At 43.3% G+C, this 24,735-nt stretch overlaps 1 protein-coding gene and 1 pseudogene across 3 annotated transcripts in view; both read left to right on the top strand.

The window, feature by feature from the left end:
• Nucleotides 1-24,735, top strand: part of FRAS1 (Fraser extracellular matrix complex subunit 1) — a 489,520-nt gene that overhangs the window by 397,072 nt on the left and 67,713 nt on the right. For all 3 annotated transcript variants that reach the window (XM_066574335.1, XM_066574336.1, XM_066574334.1), the window contains 12 exons: nucleotides 4,104-4,236; nucleotides 7,092-7,282; nucleotides 8,993-9,146; nucleotides 10,754-11,017; nucleotides 13,684-13,872; nucleotides 14,139-14,258; nucleotides 14,382-14,561; nucleotides 17,133-17,257; nucleotides 19,394-19,534; nucleotides 20,033-20,260; nucleotides 22,172-22,285; nucleotides 22,917-23,067. In XM_066574335.1, coding sequence (XP_066430432.1) covers nucleotides 4,104-4,236; nucleotides 7,092-7,282; nucleotides 8,993-9,146; nucleotides 10,754-11,017; nucleotides 13,684-13,872; nucleotides 14,139-14,258; nucleotides 14,382-14,561; nucleotides 17,133-17,257; nucleotides 19,394-19,534; nucleotides 20,033-20,260; nucleotides 22,172-22,285; nucleotides 22,917-23,067 — 1,990 coding nt within the window. The remainder of the gene's footprint in view (nucleotides 1-4,103; nucleotides 4,237-7,091; nucleotides 7,283-8,992; nucleotides 9,147-10,753; nucleotides 11,018-13,683; nucleotides 13,873-14,138; nucleotides 14,259-14,381; nucleotides 14,562-17,132; nucleotides 17,258-19,393; nucleotides 19,535-20,032; nucleotides 20,261-22,171; nucleotides 22,286-22,916; nucleotides 23,068-24,735) is intronic.
• LOC136573668 (proteasome subunit alpha type-6 pseudogene) lies at nucleotides 20,456-21,221 on the top strand (annotated as a pseudogene).

The raw sequence follows: 24,735 nt of genomic DNA, 5'->3' as shown, positions 1-24,735 counted from the left end.
CACCTATTTTTAGCCCCATAAGCTAAGCTTATGCACTAAACATAGGTGACCCGCTGAGTCCAGGGATGTAAGTGTTCTACTTACCTCCCCCGTTGTTCTCCTGGTGCCACCAATCCATACATTGAGCGGCGTGCTAAGTAGTCTGCCCGTTCTAATTTTATAATGGTTGAACTGCTTAGCAGCGCCGCTCAATACACTGAGCACTCACTCCAGAGGAAGGACAAGGGAGGTAAGTAGCACACATCCCATGCACAGTCGCATTTATGGGTTGCGGTGGAAAGGTCCATTGACACATGAGATCCTGCACCTACAGATGCCACCGAGATATAGGTTGCTGTTCAGACAGCATGGCGCAACATACTTCCAGGTGGCTTACGTCCACTTTCTGGAATCAATGCCACGTCGAGTTGTTGCACATCACTGTTCTAGAGAGAGTCCTACTTGATAGTAGGTCCTGCCAGATGACCTTTGACACGTCATTGTATATTTATACACACATTGGAGCAAGTTTGTAAGACAACTTATATAACACTATGGTCCCACATTAAGCAGCTTCGCTCTAATATACAGTACTAGCTGATATACCCGGCCTTGCCCAAGTTAATTGGATACAGGTGTTTACATGTTGTTTGCACAGAAAATTTTATGAAGTCAAGGTTACTTATGAGTAACTGAGGAATAAAATATGTATACACATAGAGGAGCGTTAGATTCTCCACAGGCTGCATGTACCGATGTCTCTCTGCAGAATGTGGCACCCCCTCCTACTCTCCTCATTTAGGACCTAAAGAATGCTTGCGCCAAATTTCATGCTTGTACGGCACCGAGAAATTACATTACATAGGAGTGCTCTTACTTTTTCAATTAGCATTAAATAATCAAGTTGTGACACCTTTACTTTTCCTATTTAGGACCTAAAGAATGGTTGTGCCAAATTTCATGTTTGTACAACACCGGGAAGTTACATTACATAGGGGTGCCAATACTTTTACACTTGGCATTAAATAATCAAGTTGTGACCCCTTTACCTTTCCTATTTAGGACCTAAAGAATGCTCCTGCCAAATTTCATGTTTGTATGACATCGGGGAGTTAGAGAATTAAATTAGGTACATTACATAGAAGGTGCCAATACTTTTGCACTTAGCATTGAATAATCAAGTTGTGACCCCTTTACTTTTGTTATTTAGGACCTAAAGAATGATCACCCCAAATTTCATATTTGTACGACTTTGGAAGTTAGAGAATTAGATTTGGTACATTACACAGGGTATTACATACAAAGTATTACATACTTTTGTAATTAGCATTGATATCTCAAGTTGTGACCCCTTTACTTTTCCTATTGAGAACCTAAAGAATGCTACTGCCAAATTTCATGTTTGTACGACAGCGGGAAGTTAGAGAATTAGATTATGTACATTACACAGAGGTGCCAATACTTTTGCACTTAACATTGAATTTTTAAGTTGTGACCCCCTTTACTTTTTCTATTTAGGACCTAAAGAATGCTCCTGCCAAATTTCATGTTTGTGTGACATCGGGAAGTTAGAGAATTCGTGGCGAGTCAGTCAGTCAGTGAGGGCTATCACCTTTATATTTGTAGATAGATAGATCTCTAAATAGTGCAGTCACAATATAACAGTCAGATGCCAGCTCTACGCAGTGATAGTGGTTACGGGGCAGTTAGGCTGGGTTCACACCTGAAGAAAAATTGAGCTTTTTTCCAAAGATTATTTTACTCTTGGGGAAAAAAATGAAGCTTTTAGGTTATCGTTAAAGTGAATGTTCTTTCTGAAAATGTAATTCACACCAACAGAAAGAAAATCTATGTTCTTCATTTTGCTCGTGTTTTGTAGTTTTATGAAAACAATACATGCCTTATTTCTTGCAGTTTCTCCCCATAGAAAGCAAAATAACAAGCAAAAAAACATAAACCACACCATTTTCTTGCTAGTATCAATACATAAAAACACAATAACTGCAACAAAACTGCTACATTTTAAAAAAAGGTGAAAAGTTAAAAGTGCAATCGGTTTTAAAAATGTGTGTTTTTTGTATCTTTGGTGGCTTCACTTGTATTTTTAAGAATGCTATTTTCCGACAGGTGTGAGATATCCTTGGGCTGCTTTCACGCGGTCTACAAAATCACGCAATTTTCTGGCGATGCGACAGTGCTACGAAACGCATATTTGTGAACCGCATGCTTTTCAATGCTTTCCTTCACATTCGTGATGTTTTCACTGATTCTATGTTGCAAGAGAAAAAAAATCGTGCCATGCTCTATCTTTCTGCGATGTGTTATTTTGTATCTCCCATATTTCCCTATGGAGCCTTCTTGTTTATCGCATCGTACAAACTTGCGATATTCATGCAATGCAATTTAACATTGGAAACTCCTATTGACTTTCGGGATAAAAAATTGTACGATTTTCATCACGGGCGGCAGCGATGCCATATTATTCTCAAGAAAAAGCGTTGCAAACGCTACAAAATCGCAGGAACAAAGCTGCAATATTGCCACGATTTTGTAGCGGCGGTATCGCTGTCGTCCGTGTGAAAGAGGACTTATAGTCAGTGACTCATGAGTGAATGCTCTTCTAATTGTGGTCATCCACTTTCCCTTTTCTACTATGTCCGGGTCCAGACCGCCATGACGGCTCTGCACACTATCCTCATTTTGCTGGTACTCTGAATGCTCTTAGCAATGCCTCCTACACGGTATTGTGCCCCACTGTGATAGACATGATGATTAGTTAGTATAAAATGTCTATCGATTTGTACTAAACTAGACGTATTATGTGTGTTTTGTGACTTCAGCCTAATGTGGAACTCTGCTACATAAAGAAAGAGTTAAATCACAGTGTTATGTTATTGCTTGTATTCAATACTGAGTGTTTTCCCATTCCTCCCCATCCCCCACACAGAATCTTCTTCAACAAAGAGATATCTAGTTTCAATTTCAGGTTTGAGCACATGTTTGTAAGACAAAGACTTGCTTATACATTGGACTTGAGAGAAGGTGGGCAGGAAGGAGGGGGGATTCTATATGATCTGACAAATGAGAATCCTATGTTACTGATGTAATCTGTTGCACGCCCATTGTATGTTTTTACAATAAAAGGGGCTGTCTGGGTGTTTCTGACCAGAGAGCCATTTTGGATATGAGATTGATAGCTTGTGTCTGATCTGCTCGATGATGTGTGCACACTATACAATTTGGAAGCTACAAAATACCCCGAAACCTGCTGGAGAAAACCATAATCCAGATCACCACAAAGTAGTAACTCCCCCACTATCCCCACCATCCAAGTATAATGATTTATTTGTGCATCACATTAATAAGCCCCCTTTGTGGGCCCACATAATAAGCTGTCTTTGTGGCCCTACAGTTATAGTGGTGCCCCATTGCCCTACTGTAATAGTGCCTCTTTGTGGTCTCTACAGAAATATGCCCACTTTTTAGTTCCACAGTATCAAGCCTCGTTGTAGCTTCATAGTAATAGAGACCCCTACAGTTATCAGCCCACTATTTGGCCTCACAGTACTAGTGCTCCCTTTTCGCCCCAACAGTAATAAGCTACATGTGTCCCTAACAATAATAAGATCCCTTTTTTCCAAACTGCCTGTTCTTACTACTTTAATTATGTCCTTCCTTTCCCAGTAATTACTTCTTCAGTGTGTGCAACCACAACTTGCTCCCTTGTCTTGGACATACTGATTGGTTCTGGTCTTTGGACCGCCAGACAGAGGGGTCCTTTTTGTGGGTTGGTGTGGTGGACCATTGTGAGAGGCCAAAGGAGGCAGTCAGTGGCATGAGTTTGTAGGCCGGTGAATTGGAAGATGCAGTCAATCAACGAAGGAGCATTGGCTTCTTCATTGGCTGATCAGGTGCAGCTCCACACAATAAACGATCAGGCAAGCATAGATTCCTACAAATGTTCCTAACGGATCATCAGCCTATGTGAACAGCCCTAGAAATTCTCATCTCTAAGTTTTATTTCACTCTTTCTGGCCATCTGTAACGCTGCTTGCTAAACTTTTCAGGACTAACGATACTGCTGCTTTTGTTTAAGTACATTTAAGATTCTCATAAATTTCTAGGTAGAAGAAGGAGGGAGAATTGCTCTATCTGCCCGTGATATACTGCCCCTCGAGTCTGTGGCCTTCGTACCTAGGCTAAAAGTACATATTGTCAGTGGACCAAGGTTTGGCTATCTTGAGAACATCAAGAATGGTAAGTCTTGTATCATTTAGTTTATAATGTGAACAGTCTGTATCTTTTCACAATACCTGCTTTCTATTTTGATGTTGTAGCGGTTTTGAGAAAACATCTCTCTTCTGTGAGATTGCTTCAGAGTTGCTGCGGGCGATACATTCCTACTGTGACATGTTCTGATGTTTGGAATGAGCCGAGTAAAGATGAATGGGCCGTATGAGAACGACCTTTGTCACATTGGAAGTTCTCCTGTGAGTCAGCTGAGTCTGACTTTGGAACTTCTTGATTCTTTAAAATGAATAAAAACTCAATAAATTAATGTGCCTATCCACGGGATACTGCGGTGGACAGTCCTGCATATGTGTTTTCAGTTAAAACTGTTTTGCCATCATATTAAGCAAATTGCAACACTATGCCAATACCTAGTGATTGTTGGGGGCCAAAGTCTATAACCCACAAAGTTCACAAAAAACAAGGGATGCCAGCATCACTTGCCTTCTGCATCCAGCTGTTCTGCGCTCTGAGCGCCTGGCTGTTATACAGCCGAGCGCTCGGAGCGGAGGATGCAGAAGACAAGCGGGGTGTCCTTGCTTGTCTTCTGCATCCAGCTGTTTTCTGCACGGAGCGCCCGGCTGTTATACAGCCGAGCGCTCCGTGCGGGGTATGGAGAACAGAGCTGGACCGCTCTGTTCTTCATACCCAGCTGTCATCAGAGAGCAGGATACAGCTGAAACAATGGTATCAGCTGTATCCCGCTGTAAATCCCTGATAAGCCTCATCGTTATCTTTCAGCACGCGGAAAGACAACGATGATCGACGGCTTAACGAAAACTGCAGGATGTCAGTGCAGTTAGACACAATGATTATCATTCAAAAGACGGCATTTGAGCAATAATCGTCTAAATGGGCCTTAACCCTTTCCAATCCACCGTCTGACGTCTAAAGACATTCCGATTGAAGGCTACACAGCTTCCAATGTCGGAAGACGTCCAACAGGGTATTCTTACTGTAGATTACTGGCCGCTCTGTTGTCGGGGGCCTCTCTGGCACGTCACATACTGCAGTACTGTCTCTAGCCAGTAGATGGCGCCATTGTATAATGGCTGAAAGAGAAAGCCCCCTAGGAAACCCTGAATCCAAAATTGGATTGCAAAGGGTTAAGACCTGTGTGCATATTGCATTTGCAATTCAACCACATTCACTTGTGTTGCAGTTCATTGCACAACTTTTGGTCTGGAGGGCTGCTATGTAAAGAAAAAGCAGAAGGGCACAACGTGTTTTCATTCCAGTGATTGGCAGGTGTCTCGGAGGTTGGATGACAATTAATCGTTAAGTAATGGCATATCCTGGTAATAAGCCAATTACCAGCTATATATGACTCGGAATCAGCTGGTAATTGGGTATGGCAGCCGCATGACCCTGTTATTGGACATCATCTCTGGGACTGGAAGGAGAGTGCAGCAGAAGACCGCTCACATCGTGATAACAGCTATAGGGAATTGGATGAATATGAATATTTTATCATCATCCTCATGATGAAGTAATTATGGACATGTCTTTGTGTTGGTTTGACATTTTTCTTAATAGACCAGATTGATTTAATGAGTAGTTTTAACCTGTAATATTTTCTTCCATTGTCTGGTATGTATGTTAGCTGGTATAAGAGTACTTCATTTCACAGGGCTATATTGGTATAACACGACGGTGACCGTACCCTCTGCACTTGTTACATTCACATCTGCTTTGTAGACTCAGTTCGGAACCTCCAACACATAAAATATAATACTTGGCGAAATGCTACTGCACGCTGCGCTACTTCTACTGGGAAAATGCTGACGGGTATAAAGGAAGCCAAGGACGCCCCATTATAGTCAGTGGGGTTCATTCAGTACCATTTGATTTTGTCATGGGACGGATCCAATCAGAAATTCCATTTGCTTGCTCCCACAATGAAGCAGGAAGACGTAAGCTCGAATGCAGATGTGAATGTGGCCTTAGTGAAATTAGAGGTTTATTTACAATATTCGGTATTTATGGCAGTGAGTACATCTTGTGTTAATGAAACCATTCAGGCAGACAAATTAGGAGTTACTGACTTTATGGTGTGATGTTATATATTATAAATGTCAGCTACAGATAAGTTAAAGGGGTTGTCCCGCGCCGAAACATTTTTTTGTTTTTTTTCAATAGCCCCCCCCCCCCGTTCGGCGCGAGACAAACCCGATGCAGGGGTTTAAAAAAAAAAACGGATAGTACTTACCCGAATCCCCGCGCTCCGGTGACTTCTTACTTACCTTGCGAAGATGGCCGCCGGGATCTTCACCCACGGTGGACCACAGGTCTTCTCCCATGGTGCACCGTGGGCTCTGTGCGTTCCATTGCCGATTCCAGCCTCCTGATTGGCTGGAATCGGCACACGTGACGGGGCGGAGCTACGAGGAGCAGCTCTCCAGCACGAGCGGCCCCATTCAGAAGGGAGAAGACCGGACTGCACAAGCGCGTCTAATTGGGTGATTAGACGCTGAAATTAGACGGCACCATGGAGACGAGGACGCCAGCAACGGAACAGGTAAGTGAATAACTTCTGTATGGCTCATAATTAATGCACGATGTACATTACAAAGTGCATTAATATGGCCATACAGAAGTGTATAACCCCACTTGCTTTCGCGGGACAACCCCTTTAATGAATTTGGTCCTAGTGTGAAAGAGAGAAATTAAAATGTGAGCCCATTGGGAACAGGAATTGGTCTGCATGATAATGAGTAATGTGTAGCGCTGCAGAATATGTTTGAACTATATAAGAGGAACAGAAAATAAATGTGTGAAACATCAATATGCAAATGAATCTTATACTCAAAACTTTAAAACAGGAGGCCGAACTTCCCCGGGAGGTGAGGTGGGCTCTGAATCTTCATTTTCAATCGAGGACATCATAGAGAATTACATCTTCTATGTACAGAGTGTCCATGACAGCGTGGAGCCCAGTATTGACTACTTCAGTTTCTTTATGACCGACGGATCAAGCCAGTCTGAGATTCACAATATCACCATCGTTATAGAGGTTGGTGTTCTTGACAGTCATTTTTATTAAAACTATTTAAATGTACCACATAAAAGCAGCGTAATGATTACACGGTCATACTAGTAGTAGCTTGTGCAAATTATTCCTTTACATAAATGGGACTATTTCCAGTAATCAGAAGTTACATAAAATAGAATCCTAAAGACGTTGGATTAGAGCAGTGCTTTTGTGGGAAATTTAACTCAAAGTTATGAAAAGCAATTAGGTAAATGTAAGGCTAATCATGGCCAATAGGATATGAACAAAGCGTTAAACCGCAGTGGGGATGAAAGTTAGGGGTAGAGAGAGAGAAAGGAGAAAAAATTAGTTTTTGACTTTTGTAATAATTAAAGTTTGGATGATCTTTTATGCTGGGCGGTGGATCATGTTTTGCCTTCTTATGCTGTTCCGTCTCAGTAATGCCCTCCTGTGTGCTTTCACCCAGTGATAGTGCCCTCCTGTGTGCTTTCACCCAGTGATAGTGCCCTCCTGTGTGCACCCCCACAGTGATAGTGCCCTCCTGTGTGCACCCCCACAGTGGTAGTGCCCTCCTATTTGCACTCCCACAGTGAAAGTGCCCTCCTGTGTGCACCCCCACAGTGGTAGTGCCCTCCTATTTGCACTCCCACAGTGAAAGTGCCCTCCTATGTTCTCCCACACGGTGATAGTGCCCTCCTATGTTCTCCCACACAGTGAGAGTGCCCTCCTATGTGCTCCCACACAGTAATAGTGCCCTCCTATGTGCTCCCACACAGTAATAGTGCCCTCCTATGTGCTCCCACACAGTAATAGTGCCCTCCTATGTGCTCCCACACAGTAATAGTGCCCTCCTATGTGCTCCCACACAGTAATAGTGCCCTCCTATGTGCTCCCACACAGTAATAGTGCCCTCCTATGTGTTCCCACACAGTAATAGTGCCCTCCTATGTGCTCCCACACAGTGATAGTGCCCTCCTATGTGCTCCCACACAGTGATAGTGCCCTCCTATGTGCTCCCACACAGTGATAGTGCCCTCCTATGTGCTCCCACACAGTGATAGTGCCCTCCTATGTGCTCCCACACAGTGATAGTGCCCTCCTATGTGCTCCCACACAGTGATAGTGCCCTCCTATGTGCTCCCACACAGTGATAGTGCCCTCCTATGTGCTCCCACACAGTGATAGTGCCCTCCTATGTTCTCCCACACAGTGATAGTGCCCTCCTATGTGCTCCCACACAGTGATAGTGCCCTCCTATGTGCCCCCACACAGTGATAGTGCCTTTCTTTATGAGACTCGTCACCTACTCATGGTGCCATGAAAGGTCCTCTTCTGTCTAACAAAGCAGCTGTTTGCTTCCACAGCTACCCGACAGACAGGGTGCCTCTGTCAACAGCAATCAGCTGTTTTATAAAACTGACAGAGGTGCCCCGAGGGTCAGGCAGCTGCTGAAGCAAACAACCGATTGCTCCCTTTGATTGTCGTTAGCACTTCCCCTACTCCCCCTTGATTGCTCCTGATGGGCTCCCACACTAGTTACACCACTGAATAAAACACTAAGATGTAACATTCTAGGCTTATGGGTAGACTGTGGGATGAGAATATTTTGACAAACATGAACTCTGTTTAGTCTTCAGTGTCTTTTGTCCTTCTGTGGCCTGTCTGATGTAAAGTACGCATCCATGGATTTAATACCGTGAAAGTTATTTTTTTACCTTTTTCTTATTACAGAGTAAGAATGATGAACCGCCCCAGATATTTCTATTGCCTGTGAGCGTTAATGATAATGCAGGAGCTGTAATAAGGAATACTTGCTTAAGTGTCCAGGACATTGATACACCTGATAATGAGCTCATTTTCATTGTTACAAAAACTCCCCTCCAGGGTAAGTAATAAACAATGAGTAATCTGTTAAATACTGAATTCACTCTATATACACGGAAACATTCAGGTATTATTATTGCAGCTACTAATTAGGGATTGAACTCGTTATTTACTAAGCTATTGCACTTTACAGCTTATGTGATACAATTGTCTGCTTATGGTGTTTAGTGTTTGCCTAGTGCTGTGTGAATAGATAGATACATCACATAGCTAGATGTCTTCCAGATGACTGCCAGCATCAAGCTGGTTGCCAGACCTTCCATTCTCTATGTTGTAAATCTCTGAGCAAAACTTTTGATTGCCAGCAGCGCTTATTACTGAGTTATTATATCCCATTATCCGTAAGATCGTCAGATCTGGTAAACCTAAGGGCTCATGTCCACGGGCAAAATGTGATTTAAAATCCGCAGCGGATCTCCCGCGCGCGGATCCGCACCCCATAGGGATGCATTGACCACCCGCGGGTAGATAAATACCCGCGGATCGTCAATAAAAGGCATTTAAAAAAAAATGGAGCATGAAAAAATCTGGACCATGCTCCATTTTCATGCGGGTCTCCCGCGGGGACGGCTCCCGCGGGCTTCTATTGAAGCCTATGGAAGCCGTCCGGATCCGCGGGAGACCTAAAATAGGAATGAAAAGCATTTACTCACCCGCAGCGGGCCGCGAAGCTCTGCTCTTCCTCACGGCTGCATCTCCCTTGCTTCGGCTCGGTGGATGTGCCCGGCGCATGCGCGCGGCACGTCGACGACATGCCGGCGATGTGCCGCCGGCGTCAGGAATTCATCCGCCGGCCGAAAATGAAGATCCGGCCGTGAGGAACAGCTGATCTTCGCCGTCCGCTACGGAAAGGTAAATGCTTTTAAATTGCTATTTTCAGCGCTCATGTCCGCGGGGCAGGAGGGACCCGCTGCAGATTCTACATGTAGAATCTGCAGCGGATCTGATTTTCCCCGTGGACATGAGGCCTAAGGGCTCATTCACTCGGGCGAATATCGGCTGCTGTTTTAACGGCTGGCCAATATACTCTACGATCTGATGCATTGGATTCCAATGCATCAGATCACATGGCTGTATTCCAATGGCGTAAAAGCACCGAGGCGGGCCAATATAGCGCCGGGCCAAAAAGATAGTCCTGGAACTATCTTTCTGGCCGGAATACATCGGCTGCTGCATGGGCTCCTATGAGAGCCAATGGTAGTGGCCAGAGAAGGGAGATAGGAGGGAGTTCAGCAACGTGACTGCTAAAATCCCTCCCTCTTCTCTCCTACCCTCCGTCTGTTTGCAATGGAAGGGGCTGCACACAAGGGGAGGGGTGGGTGGTTGCTTTGCTCTGCCCCTGTTCTGCCCGCTCCCATTCCAAACAGCCAGAGGGAAGGAGAGAGGAGGTGAGCCAGCGAGGGGCAGGGAAGGGGAGGCAATGGCATTGCTGTCTCGGCATATATGCGCCGTGTCCCGTGCTGTCTGAACGGGCGCACAAACGTTAGATTTGTGCGCCAATTCATGCGTTTTTATACAGCGCCGGCGGGCGCACGTAAAAACGCCTACAGTCATGTGAAAGAGGCCTAACACAGTGCCTGGCCTAACGTTTCCTGTAAATTCTCTTAGGACATCTACGCAGGAGGCAATTCTACTCCGAGCCGCTGGATAACGGACGGATTCTCTCCCAAGGCTCCTCTTTTTCCTATCAGGATATATTAGATGAGTTGATTGTATACATTCCGGAGAGCGGGGCTACACACTCCGATGAATTCAGGTTCTCTCTCTCAGATGGTCGATACACTGATGTCGGAAGATTGCAGTTTACTATTGAGCGACATAAAAAGGATCCACCAAGGCTGGCTATAAACCGAGGCCTTCAGATATCCGCAGGTATGTCTAACATGGAGACACTTTTTCTTAATCAAATGCTGTAATTAAACTTTTTTCCAAATATAACAAGAACAACCCTCTAGGTGGCCAACAAGAATCATAGGAAAGAAGAGGGAAAATAGAGAATGAGGGAGTAAAAACCGGTACGAAGAAACTGAATGGCATTGAATCAGAAATGAGATCAACAGTGAGAATATGTTTCTTTGACTTGAGTTCATTTTCGAGGTCCTGATGGGTTTAAGTCTCTGAAAAATGAAAATGTGTGGAAAATGAAGACCAGAAAAATCCTCCATTCATGGAAGATCCTCAAGTGAAAATATTTATTGTGTGTTCTTTTGTATGACATTACCCCCCTTTCGTAATCCTATTCTGTTCACAATTAAGAACCGTAGGATAAGAGGAGAGGAAATACAAAGCAGAGGACACATGGACCTCTCAGACCCCCAAATCCTGCAGTGTTGTGTGTCATAGGTCGGGCAAACCTTGAAAGCCGGCAGTACTTATAAGGGTCTAATATATTACTTTATATAGGTGCACTACCTGCTACCTTTCATTCATAATATCAGGCGGTTGCTTGAAAACATTCCTTTACTGGGGATTTAATACAGGCTGGGAGCATGTGAATAAATGGCGTCCATATGTCAACAACTTTTTGAGCACATGTTTTTTTTATATAGGGAAGCGTTAACCCAATCCATTATGAATAGAGATGAGCGAGCACGCTCGGTTAAGGCAGTTACTTGAGCGAGCATCGGTCTTTTCGCGTACCTGCATACTCGTCCGAGAATATTCGGGGGGGGGGGGGAGGGAGGGAGAGAGATCTCTCTCACTCCCCCCCCTGCCGGCCCCCTGAATTTTCTCGGACGAGTATGCAGGTACGCGAAAAGACCGATGCTCGCTCGAGTAACTGCCTTAACCGAGCGTGCTCGCTCATCTCTAATTATGAACAAAAAGCTCAGTTGTTCTAAAACTACTTGCAATGTGGAGGTATTTGGTGCCAGCCAGTTTTGCAAGATGGCTTTGCATGCCAAGGTAGACCTATGAGACAAGAATTTTTTATTACCACTAGGGATGGGTATATTAACCATTTGACCAAAGAGAGCCCAGGCCGGTGTTAGTGCAATATACATTAAGACCCTTAACAAAACCTTTGTACTTACCGTTGCACTAATAAGTATAGTAATATATTACTTGGTTGTCTCATTTGTGTATTAATTAGTTTAATTAATAAAAATGATAATGGTTTTATTAGTTCATAAGTATTCTTGTATAGCATTGGGGAACCCTTACTACATCGGCCATAGGAAGCTTATTGTGCATCCAGTTATCATTCATTTCAACTAGTGGACCATCATTACAGAAGTAGCAAGCATTAGGACTGCTGTCATGTCAGTACCAGTCTGCACACTCTGTTCTTAAAAATAGTAATAATATCGTACTGACCATTGTAAACCGAGACACAGATTACATATGGACTGTGGTGTATGACCCTTAGAGGCAGCCTCATGTGGCTGGTAGGGATCTGTGCTAAGTGACATCAACAAATGCCCTGGGGTAGAGGATGTGGTAGCGTGGACCAGCATAAAGTGTCATCTTCTTTGCATCTGGCTGCTGCCGGTAACCGATGCCCAATGTGCTATTGCAGGCACAGCTCCCATGCATTGTAGTGCTCCCTGCACCATACATGATGACACTGGCCTGGCAAACAGCAGATCAATAGTGGTCCTGGGCAAAGGCCCCCCCCCAATGATCAGGTATTGATGACCTATCCTGTGGACAGGTCATCAGTTTTTCAAGAGCTGGAAAACCCCTTTAAAGGGAGTCTGTCAGCTGGAACGTGGTGTCCAAACTGCAGGCATCATGTTATAGAGCAGGAGGAGCTGAGCAGGTTGATATGTAGTTTTATGGGGAAAGATTCAGTAGAATTTGTATTTGATTTATTTATATCTGCACATATCTGAGCTGAAAAGTCCAGGGGGCGGAGCTATCAGTGATTTGACAGCTGCCCCTGCATGTACAGTCATACACAGATAGCTGTCAATCACTAATAACTCCGCCCACTGGACCCTTCAGCTCAGAATGAATAAAATACAAGTTCTACTGAATCTTTCCACATAAAACTATATATCAATCTGCTCAGCTCCTCCTTCTCTTTAATGTCATATCTGCAGTTTGGCATAAGGGAGATGGAACAATACTTCTGCAGCGCCACACCTATCGGAAGGCAGTATATCCTGCAAGTCAATGTTAGACTCTTTAAACAAGCCTTGTAACAATGACTGGGAATTGAAAGCCAAGCCAGAATCCATACACAGACAGCTGTTTCGGGGGGTTTACCCCTCATTAGTATGCAGTAGGTTTCTGGCTTGGCTAGTGAGAGGCCTATAGACGTGTGTTAGGAACGTTATCTTTTCTCCTTCGGGGGAGCACCTAGAAGGTGAGTGAGTAAGGAGACTTATAAGGCCATTCATGCTCCTCTGAGTAATTTGGACAGCATGTTAAAGCTGACAGACTCCCTTTAAGCTTGTGACTGGCTCCGTAAGGCACAGGTGAGTATGATTCTTTTTTTTTTTTCCTGAACCCCTTTAATTTATGAGTACTTGTTGTGTGAACCTTGTCATAGCTATGTTTTCATTTTTAGTCTTTTTATCTATATTTTTGTCTAGGCTCAGCAGCTACAATCACTGACCAACATTTAAAAGGAACTGACATAGATTCAGATGATGCCAAGCTTAGATACGTTATCAAGAGAGATCCGGCTGTGGGGCAGCTACAGATATCCAATAATGATCACCTGGTGCCAGTTTCTGTTAGAGGCCCCGTTAGCAGCTTTACTCAGATGGACATTAATAAAGGTAAATAATAACTTTAGCGCACTTTTTTTGGTGTGATGTTGCTAAAGAGTAACTGCACTTTCACAAAAGTTTTGACATGTCAGAAGTTTTGAAGTGCGGGGTTCGGAGATCTCCACTGATCACTGCAATGAAGGGGCAGAATCACTAAGCTGAGCATGGTGCCTTCCATTGTGATCATCACTCTCCAACTCCCCCTCATCAGCTGAAGATGGGCTCGTAGACTTTTAAGCTATGTTACTATTTCTTTATCCTCTTTCTGTTTGCAGGATACATTCGGTATAAACACAGCAAAGGAGAATCCGGAGGAAGTTTTTCATTCAGATTTGATGTGGTTGATTCAGAGGAGAATACCTTGATTGACCAATCTTTTTATATTAGTATATTAGGTAAGTATACACTCTGTTTCTGTACAAATGTAACTTGTAACAAAACCTCTACTTCATAGGAAAGGAAATGTCTGTTTTATCAATATGACTGTTAAAGCACTGTCCTACTCGCTTTGCTTCTAGAAGACAGACTGCCTCCATCAATTACTGCTAACAAAGGCCTCACCTTGGATGAGAATACTTGGAAAAAAATCACGACCCAGCAACTGTCAGCTACAGATCGAGACAGCGAGCCCAGAGAACTACTGTTCCGCATCACTAGGCAGCCTAGCCTTGGGCATCTGGAGCACACCAACTCCCCAGGTACCACTGTGGATTACTTGTGAGCGCTCCACATTGTCTGTGACATTGGAAGGAATATTTGTTTCAAGCCATTTGATTTCTGATTAGGCAAAATACTTTTAATGAAAAATAAATATGCTATCCAAAGGACAATTTACTGCGGCATCAATCAGGGATTCAAGTTAAAGAGGTTGTCAGAGAAAACAGAGCTTGTCTAGAGTTTGACTTTTATGTCCTTCCTTATCCCTAGGTGGACATGTCTCTTTTAAACCGTACTAACTGTCTAATTATGAGTATTCTAGGCATAAATAGAATTCATGAATTCTATTGAATTCAATGAATGGCTGAGCACTGCCTGTGATTGGCTCCGAGCGCTCAGCCAATCAGACGCAGCCCTTTCAGCAGACATGGATTTCAAATCCCCGCCTGCTGAAGGAACTTCATTACCGTGCCGTGATGACAAGCGGTTAGACACGCCGAACCCCCGGCAGCGGTGGACAGGTGAGTATATATAATTCTTAATTTTTTACTACACCTAGGGATGATTTTTCAGGGAAGAGCTTATATTTAAAGCCCTTCTCCGAAAATCACTGCAGGGGTTGTCAGCAGACCATTGCTTTCAATGGGGCCACCGGCAGCAGCCGCGGCCCCATTGAAAGCAAAGGGAGAGCTTTGCGATCCTCTACCACAGCTGTGGCAGGGGATTCTTCACCCCCCGTGGGGAATCCCGTTCTCCTCTTGTATAAGCCCACCCTAGGCTTATACTCGAGTCACTAAGTTTTTCCAGTTTTTTGTGGTAAACTCAGGTGCTTCGGGTTATATTTCAGGTCGGCTTATACTCGAGTATATATGGTAGTTTTTGTCTTTTATTGCCTTTAAAATGTTTAAAAAAAAAAAGATTTTCCTTTCCATTGTCCTATTCTGAGATCCATAAAACTTTAATTTTTCCCGTATTTGGGACCTAAATAGAGTCTTCTGAGTAGGGATACTGCGGGGCCATCCTTATCAGGGCAATCGCCCTGTTTTCTTCATTTGTAAGGCATCATAGAGGACAGGGATTAATAGGAACAGATTTACAATGGTCAATCCTGCTCCTATTTTATGAAGAATTCTGGGTTATCCTTGAAGGCTTCCTTGGATAACATTGGTCATGTGACACATCTTCATAATTTGTGCTAGGACCTATTTAATCCATATTTATAGTGCATTGCAGTATTTGTTTTTTTTATATGCATTTTAATATGATCGGGGTATATGGCATTCATATATATTGAGTTGTGGTCAGCACCCTACTTATTAAATTTTCAGAAAAACGTTACTTTTTAATGGTGGTAATTTATTACCATTTCTAGTTAGCTTATATACTGGTGATTTTGCTTTGGAAGTGGAATCCTTCTACTGTCTTACCTTTCTTTGTATAAGAACATATTGAGCTCTATACTATAACAAAGTTGTGAAATAAAATTGCTCAAATGAGAGAATAAATGTGAAACAAAACCTAAAAAATTGTAAAAACAAAAAAAAATAGAAGAAAAAAGTAATTTTATCTTTTTCGATCACCTCCTAGCCTGTCCGTTTTAATGCTTTGCTTAGGCGAGTGTGAAAATGAAGACATACACTGGGACATAAACAAAATTACTAACTATATGAGGCCTCTCTCACACAGACGTATTTTTACAGAGTTTAGCGCTGCCTTTTCAGCACAGCGCTAAACGCTCTACAAGGCTCCCATTCATTTCAATGGGGCTGCTCACACGAGCATCAAAACGCAGCGTCTTCAATGCTGCACTTTGACAGCAATGCATGTCCTATCCTTGGCCGTTTTCAGCCCTTTTTCACCCATTGAAATGAACGGGCAGCGTTAGCAGCGCTGCTGAAAACACGGCACAACTTGGTGCCGCGTTTTGGGCAGTGCTTGCTGCATTACAAAAAATAGTTATACTCACCGATGCTGGTGCTGTCTGAGTCCCTAGCGCTGCTTTCCGGAGCTCCAGGCACTTGTCAGAGGATCTTTTGCTAGTGACAGGGTTTGAAGACCCCGCCTCCAGCAAAAGATTGCTCTGATTAGCTAATCCATCGCCAATCACAGACAGCGCTGGATTCACCAATCACAGCCATTCAATGAATGAATGGCTCGCGGCTCAGCCAATCAGTGCAATCTCTTGTTGGAGGCGTGGTCTTGAAATCCCATTACCAGCAAGAGATGCTCTGCAGGCACAGACAAGTGCCTGAACGTCTGCAGGGTCGGCGGATGGTGCCTACTAGGTGAGTATTTTAAATTTTTTTTTCAGCTTCCCTGGCTGCGTTATCAGCTGTGCTGAAACCGCAGTCAAAACGCTGGCATAACGAATGCCAGGCTGCTGAATTCAGAGTCAACGGTGCGTTTACTGCAAACGCCTGTGTGAGGGGGAGGGCTCAATGCAGCAAGTAGTGTCTTGATCCAAATGTAAAACTCAAGAAAGTTGTGATACTACATGACATTGTTTTTGAAGTCTACAAACTACGTACTTGTCTATATGCAAATGTGTCATCCCTCGTGTCTCTGATGGACAGCAGACATTCATGGTTGGTTCTCTGCTTTTTTCCCCCCAGGCATAAAAATTAGCGGCTTCAGTCAGGCGGATCTGGAGTCTCGAAGCATCCAATATGTTCACTCTAGTGGTGATGAGAAGCATGCCGACGACTTCACCTTCACTGTCTCAGATGGAGTCAATGAGGTAGAAGAATTTTTTGTTTTGTTAGGCTCTCAGTTTACAGGACATTTGTACTTGTTTCCAAGTAAACAATGGGCCTGCGGCAGATTTCCCAAGGCGCACATAGAATTTTCTTTACCGTTTCAATTTTTGCTGGGTCTCATCATTGTTTATTTGGCGGCACAGGTTGATCTCACCGCATTCACATTCTCCTCTAATGCCTCCAGCCAAGCGTGTTGTTCCTTTTCAGCATATAGAGATGATGAGCCACATTTTAATGGGCCTATTTGACTAGATATTTCTTCGTAATTTCACTTTGAGCATTTTTGCTATAATAAAAAACGTAACAATTTGAGAAAACTGTAACAAGAAAATGAAGTATAGCAAAGAGTTTTATAGTGCTTAACCCCTTAGTGACGGAGCTTTTTTGCTTTTTTCCATTTTCGTTCTTTCCTCCTCCCTTTTAAAAAATCGTAGCTCCTTTATTTATCCATCGACGTCGCTGTATGAGGGTTTGTTGTTTTTTGCGGGATGAGTTGCATTTTTCAATGGCACTATTTTTTGTACCATATAATGTACTGAAAAACTTTTTAAAAATTCTAAGCGGAGAGAAATGGAAAAAAAAAACGACATCCACCATCTTTCGGTGCGTCCTGTTTCTACGGCGCACAAACTGCAACAAAGACGACCTGATATTTTTATTCTATGGGTCAGTACAATTACTACGATACCAAACTTATATAGTATTTTTTTTGCTGTAGTACTAGTATATGTTTTTTTTTTAAGATATTTAATTTTTTTCAATTATTTTCTGCGGTCATTTTGTGCGCGCAATTACTTTTTTATTTTTTCGTCGACGTAGGGCTCATTTTTTGCGGGATGTCCTGTAGTTTCCATTTGGAATAGATACGACTTTTTGATTGCTTTTTATTGGTTTTTTTCGGGGAGACAGGGTAACTAAAAAAGTGTATTTCTGGCGCTCTTTATTTTATTGTTTGGACGACGTTCACCGTGCAGGAAAAATAATGCGTTACTTTGATAGATCAGACTTTTATGGACGCGGCGATACCAAATACATATTTTTATTTTATGATTTACATTTTTTAAATAATAGATATGGCAAAAGGGGGGTGATTTAAACTTTTATTACTTTTTTTTTACAATTAAATAAACTTTATTGATTTTTTTTTTTTTTACTTTACTTTAAAGTCCCCCTGGGGGACTCAAACATGCGATGCTTTGATCGCTCCTGCAGTATGATGTAATGCTATAGCATTACGTCATACTGCTTTTTCACAGGCAAGTCTATCAAGCCAGCCCATTTAAATGCCGCTGTCAGAATTTACAGTGGCATTTAAAGGGTTAATAGCCGCGAACGGCCGAGCGCGACTATTGCCCGCGGGTGTCAGCTGTAATAAACAGCTGACGCCCGCGCTGTATGGAGGGAGATAGCGGCGCTACCTCCCTCCATACAGGTCCTGCAACAGCAGGACGTAGTTTTACTATAGCGCCGTGACTAAGGGGTTAATATCCTTAGATGTTCTAACTACATTTCCAATCAGATCTGAATATTCTTGTGCGTGATTGGCTCATTTTCTTGTCCATAGGGGGCAGTATTATAGTATTTAGTGCTGGTATTTTGTAACGTGAACTATTTTGAAAAGTGTCAAAAAATAGTATTAGCAATAAATATAAGAATAGTTTTCATCCCTCGTCTCAAAGCCCCAAGAGATCCTTGCTGTCAGTTCATAACACAACCATTGTAATTCTGCTTTTGAAAATAAGCCCTATGTGAAAAACAAGTAAGTTCTGCATAATCTTTCCTTCTTATTGTGTTTTCCCCCAAAATAAGTCTCTGTCTTATATAATTTTTTGCCCCCAAAAGAGCACAATGTCTTATTTTCCCCCGGGGGGGGGAGGGGCTTATGGGCCATATGGACGCCGCCGACCAGGTGAGTATTGATTTTATGTATTTTTGGGGCACCTAAGATAGCTCCTATTTTCGGGGAAGGCCTTATATTTCAAGCCTCTCCCGAAAACCGGATAGATCTTACTATCGGGGTAGGACCTATTTTCGTGGAAACACAGTATTACTTGTGTAATTCTCTGTTACCGGCTGGTGATGTTCATGCAATCTCTTTAATATCCTTTATATATTAGGTATCTCAAACCTTTTACATCACCATCAATAAAGTGGATGACTCTTTACCCGTGGTACAGAATTTAGGCATGAGGGTGCAAGAAGGTGTTCGAAAAACTATTACAGAGTTTGAGCTGAAGGCTGTAGATGCCGATACTGAGGTATGAGGTTCTTGAGTTCACCTGCTTCGGTTTGTCCTAATGTATTATGTTCTTGGGGGTTGGAAACTAACTCCGTGACTCTTTGACCAGTTGGAATAATCATTTTTATTAATTTTTTACAAATTATTGTATAATTTAGCACAGTATTCTGTATGGACATGGCACTGATGGATTATGGCAGTTATTAACCCTTTCCAATCCACTGTCTGACGTCTGAAGACATTCTGATTGAAGGCTGTACAGCTCAGATGTTGGAAGACGTCCGGCAGGGTATTCTTACTGTATATTACTGGCCACTCTGTTGCCGGGGGCCTCTCCAGTATGTCCAATACCGCAGTACTGGCTCTAGCCAGCAGATGGCGCCGCTGTATAATGGCAGAAAGAGAAAGCCCCCTAGGAAACCGTGAATCCACAATTGGATTGCAAAGGGTTAAATTAAGCGTACAGCATTACTGTTGATCATAAAGTAGTTAAAGGGGTCTTTCATCTTTAAAACAGGCAGAATCTGTTACATTCGCCATTGTCCAGCCACCTCGATATGGAGTGATTGAACGCAGCACCAATGGTCAGAGCTACCGCCAGACCTTTACCTTCACAATGGATGACATCTACCAGAATCGTATCAGCTACAACCATGATGGGAGTAATACTCTGAAGGACCGATTCTCCTTCACGGTGTCTGATGGAACAAACCCTTTCTTTATTGTAGAAGATGGAGGGAAAGAGGTATATTTTATGTAATAATGTGAATATTTATCCCATTTTCATTATTACCAGTACAGAAGCTAATGATATTTGCATATGTTACTGCTGACCATCTCAGAGGTTTATATTCTGTGGACTGCTTTTTTTTATTAGAGTGGCAGTTCAAAACCATAGTTCACTAGAGGGATTGGGAAGCAGCCACGTCTTTGTCTAGTCATGTCTCGAGGGTCGAGCACGGGGTTTGACCGGCTCATCACCATCTTCTCTCCTGAGAGGAGACTCTTATCAAGCCATCACCCAAGGAGGCCTCAATCCAGGGCAAGGCTTGTGCCGTTATTGTCTCACAAAAGAAAGTCCCAACGCAAAACAAGTTGATGGACAACAAAACAGTGACCCATTTATTTGAGAGAACGGAGAACATTGGCTGCACGATGACCAGAATGACCGTGGACAGTGGGTCTCGGGTGCAGAGAGCTCGCTATGAAGCTGCTAACTGGAAGTAGAGGTATGGTTATGAGATCCCAGTCGATACGCTCTTCAAACAACTTGATGACATCTCACAAGTATACACACAAAATGCAGAAATGGGGCCACTGGGCTGCTGTATGGTCCTGATTGGAGTAGATGAAGAAAATGGACCTCAGGTTTATAAGTGATATTATTGTAGCCTCAAAGCTCACACAGTGGGTGTGAAACGGACCAAAACTACCAGCTTTTTGGAAAAGAAAGTGAAGAAGAAATTTGGTTGGACATTTGAGCAGAGCATTGAGGCTGCCACCTCTTGTCTCTTCATCGTTCCGTCAATTGATTTTAAACCACCTGAGCTTGAGGTTGGTGTAGCGACCTTCAGGATCCCGAATTCAGAATTCTTACAGAAGTGGACATTTATATTTACTTGGTGGCATTAGTTACTAGAATATCTCCAGATCGGACAAGTGACCACAAACTTTTTGCCTCTTGTTCTGTGTATTAGTTTCTCTGTATGAATGAGTAGTGCCTTAGCTGAGTATCTCCCTGCTCATCTCTAAAGATGCGGGGGCGGGAAGCGGCGGGGGAGAGCGGGTAGGAACGCAGGGGAGATCTCTCTCTCCCTCATCCCCCCCCCCCCCCCCCCCCGTTCCCCACCGCAGCTCACCTGTCACCCCCGCCGGCCCCCAAATCTTTAGAGACGAGCGGGGAGATACTCGGCTAAGGCACTACTCGCTCGAGTAATGTGCCTTAGTGAGTATACTCGCTCTTCTCTAATCTTTAATAATGTTTTATATTAGCTGCTCGACCAAGCAATTTCCTCTGTTCAGCCTCAGTATTGGAAGAGTCGGCGCCTAAGAGGAAGGTAAAATGCAAAACTGCCACTTGTGTGTTAAGTAGTACATATTGTAAAGATTAGTTGTATAAGGTTCCTCCTGACAATACTCGCAAGAACAACCGGGACCTGCCAACCGACCCCCAATGATGTATGGCAGAAGAAAGCGGTTCAAGCATGTGACATCAAACATTCCTGATCTAAGACATTAGCCTTATGCCCCTTGCCCCATTGCAGTAAACATGCACTCACGGCCAAGCCCACATGTTTATAATGGAGTCATCAGAAATGGCTTTCGCCAGCAACTATTTCATTTATGACTGACGTGTGTGGTATTAATTGAATAAAGTGATAAGCAAAGACTGGGAAAATTATTTGAAAAAAAGGAAAAAGAGCAGAAACTACGATGGAAAGACTATTGTATCAGTCCAATAACTTACTGTAAACATGATTGTGGTGAACTCATAATTTTTGGTGGTGAACCGCATTGACCACTACAGCCCTGTGCTTCGTTTTATCAGAAATACCAAAATCCACTTTAAGCACATTAGAATGGATATCTTGTATTGCCATGTAGTAGTGGTATTATGCAAGGTTCCTTAGTAAACAGATTTACCTTGTGGTTTCAGATTGTAACTGCAGCTCCTCAGAGATTTAAAGTAGACATTCTTCCAGTCGATGATGGAACACCAAGAATCATTACCAATTTAGGACTTCAGTGGTTGGAATACATGGATGGAAAGGTAATGCAAACGTAATTGACCAGTCAGAATATAACTCGCTTTTGTGTGCTTTAAATACTTATGACCTCATCAGGCGTCCGCACTACGGATCCGCAGCAAATAGCGCCCATAGCATGCTGTGGGAAATCAATTCTTCCCCCACACTTGCGGAAACCAATTGTGGTTTCCACAGGTGGAGGAAAAATCGCAGCATGCCCCATTTCTACGCAGATTCTGTCCGATCTGTATAGAAGCTGTCCGATCTGTAGTCTGTCCACAATGAACATTGCAGACAGGTCGCGGATACCACATCAGCGCAAAGCGACGACGTGGGGGGGAGAAAATTTGAAGAAAATTTCTATACTGCGCATAGCCGACGGCGAGCTGCTGGGTCCATCCGCAGTACAGATTACCCGTCGACTGACCAGGTACGCGCAGACGCCACTGCTGGCAGAGCCAGATTCCGCATGCGGAATACGACTCTGCAGTGCGCAGGGGGCCCAATAGGTGTTTTACATTTTCTCATCACTTTGTGTTACTTTGGTGTTGATATTTAATACTTTTTTCCAATGTAAACCTTTTTACGCTTTTTGTTTATAAAACTCGACTTATTTGACACTTCTTGAAAAAGCTTAAATATTTGTATTGTCAGGCTTCCAATTATATTACAAAGAAGGAACTAATGACCATGGATCCAGACACGGATGACAAGCAGCTCATTTATGAAATTATAAGTGGGCCCACACATGGTTTTTTGGAAAACAAGCTAAAACCTGGAGTTTTCCTCACTTCCTTTACGCAAGGTATGCCGACAGTTTAGGTGACCCTGTGAAATAATATATACCTATATCCTTATCCGTTTAGTCAGGGTGACTCTCGGATACTTTATGGATCAGCCCTCTCCATGTGGTTCTGTTTTGTACGGCTTCTTTCAGTGCTATCATATGAATGTTGGTGTCGGCTTTGATAGTATGAAACCAGTGCGTTCTTTGGCCGTTGACCACTCCAAGCATTTTTGAAGTTTCTAATGAATTCACTCACATTATGTGGCCCAAGTATGAGAGTCTCTTTTTTGTCATTTGGCCCTCCAATGAAAACTTTGGTTTGCTGTGGTGAAGGACTGTTTTGTTCATGATCTTGGCGGTCCAAGGAATTCGTAGGAGTTTCCTCCAGCACCAAATTTCAAAGGCGTCAATCCTCCTCCCATCCGTTTTCTTCAATGTCCAACTTTCAAATACTTAATTTGAGTGTATTCAGATGTGCTGGTAGGCACAGAAAATGGCCATATACTTACTGACTAAGGAGGGCAGATAGCTGCATCCTCTCATCATGCAGGTAGCAGACTACCAAATGAGGGAGCTAATTGCACCTGTGAGGGACACCGATGAGACAGCCACTCACACTGCCTCTTAATATAGAGGGGGTAGCTGCTTGGTGTATACTTCCACACAGAGTGAATACAAAGTGGCAGACCTTCTGATACATGTAGTTCACCATGCAGACTAGCAACGTATTAATGACGCCATAATAGTTCGGTGGGTTACCCTGCAGCTCAAAAAGTGAACCATGTTGGTACTGCCACCCTGGGCTCCCCCTGGCGTTTTAAAGCCGCACTGCATGTGAATGATAGATAACAAATGCAAGGCATTAGTTGGATTTTGGCCAAGATACATCAGCTCCCTGCAGCAATATAGGAAAAAAAAAGATTTCCAAAAAAAGGGTTTTCATTGCAGAAAAGTGGAAAAACCTAAAAAAAATAAGAATTTTGGTATCGTTGTAATCGTACCGACTCACAGAAACAATAGATTGTGTCATTTATGCTGCATGATTAAAAAGAAAATCTATGGCAGAATTGATTCTCTCCCTGCTATCTTAAAAAAATAATAAAAGTTTTACAATATAGTCTATGTATCCCAAAAATAGGATCGATTAAAAACTACAGTTCGCCACCCAAAAAACAAGCCCTTATACGGCCGCGTCGACGGAAAAATAAAAAAGTTATGGCTTTTGAAAAATGGAGATGAAAATCCGCCAAAAGCTGTTGCGTCCTTAAGCCCAAAATAGGCAGTGTCCTTAAAGGGGTTGTCCCGCGCCGAAACGTTTTTTTTTTTTTTTTTCAATAGGCCCCCTGTTCGGCGCGAGACAAACCCGATGCATGTTATAAAAAAAAAAACCGTCCAGTACTTACCCGAATCCCCGCGCTCCGGCGACTTCTTACTTACCTTAGTAAGATGGCCGCCGGGATCTTCACCCACGATGCACCGCGGGTCTTCTCCCATGGTGCACCGTGGGCTCTGTGCGCTCCATTGCCGATTCCAGCCTCCTGATTGGCTGGAATCGGCACACGTGACGGGGCGGAGCTACAAGGAGCAGCTCTCCGACACGAGCGGCCCCATTCAGAAGGGAGAAGACCGGACTGCGCAAGCGCGTCTAATCGGGCGATTAGACGCTGAAATTAGACAGCACCATGG

Source organism: Eleutherodactylus coqui, chromosome 7, assembly GCF_035609145.1.
Source record: "Eleutherodactylus coqui strain aEleCoq1 chromosome 7, aEleCoq1.hap1, whole genome shotgun sequence".
Lineage (NCBI taxonomy): Eukaryota > Metazoa > Chordata > Amphibia > Anura > Eleutherodactylidae > Eleutherodactylus > Eleutherodactylus coqui.
The sequence above is the reverse complement of the archived record's forward strand: the minus strand, read 5'-3'. Positions and strand labels throughout refer to the sequence as shown.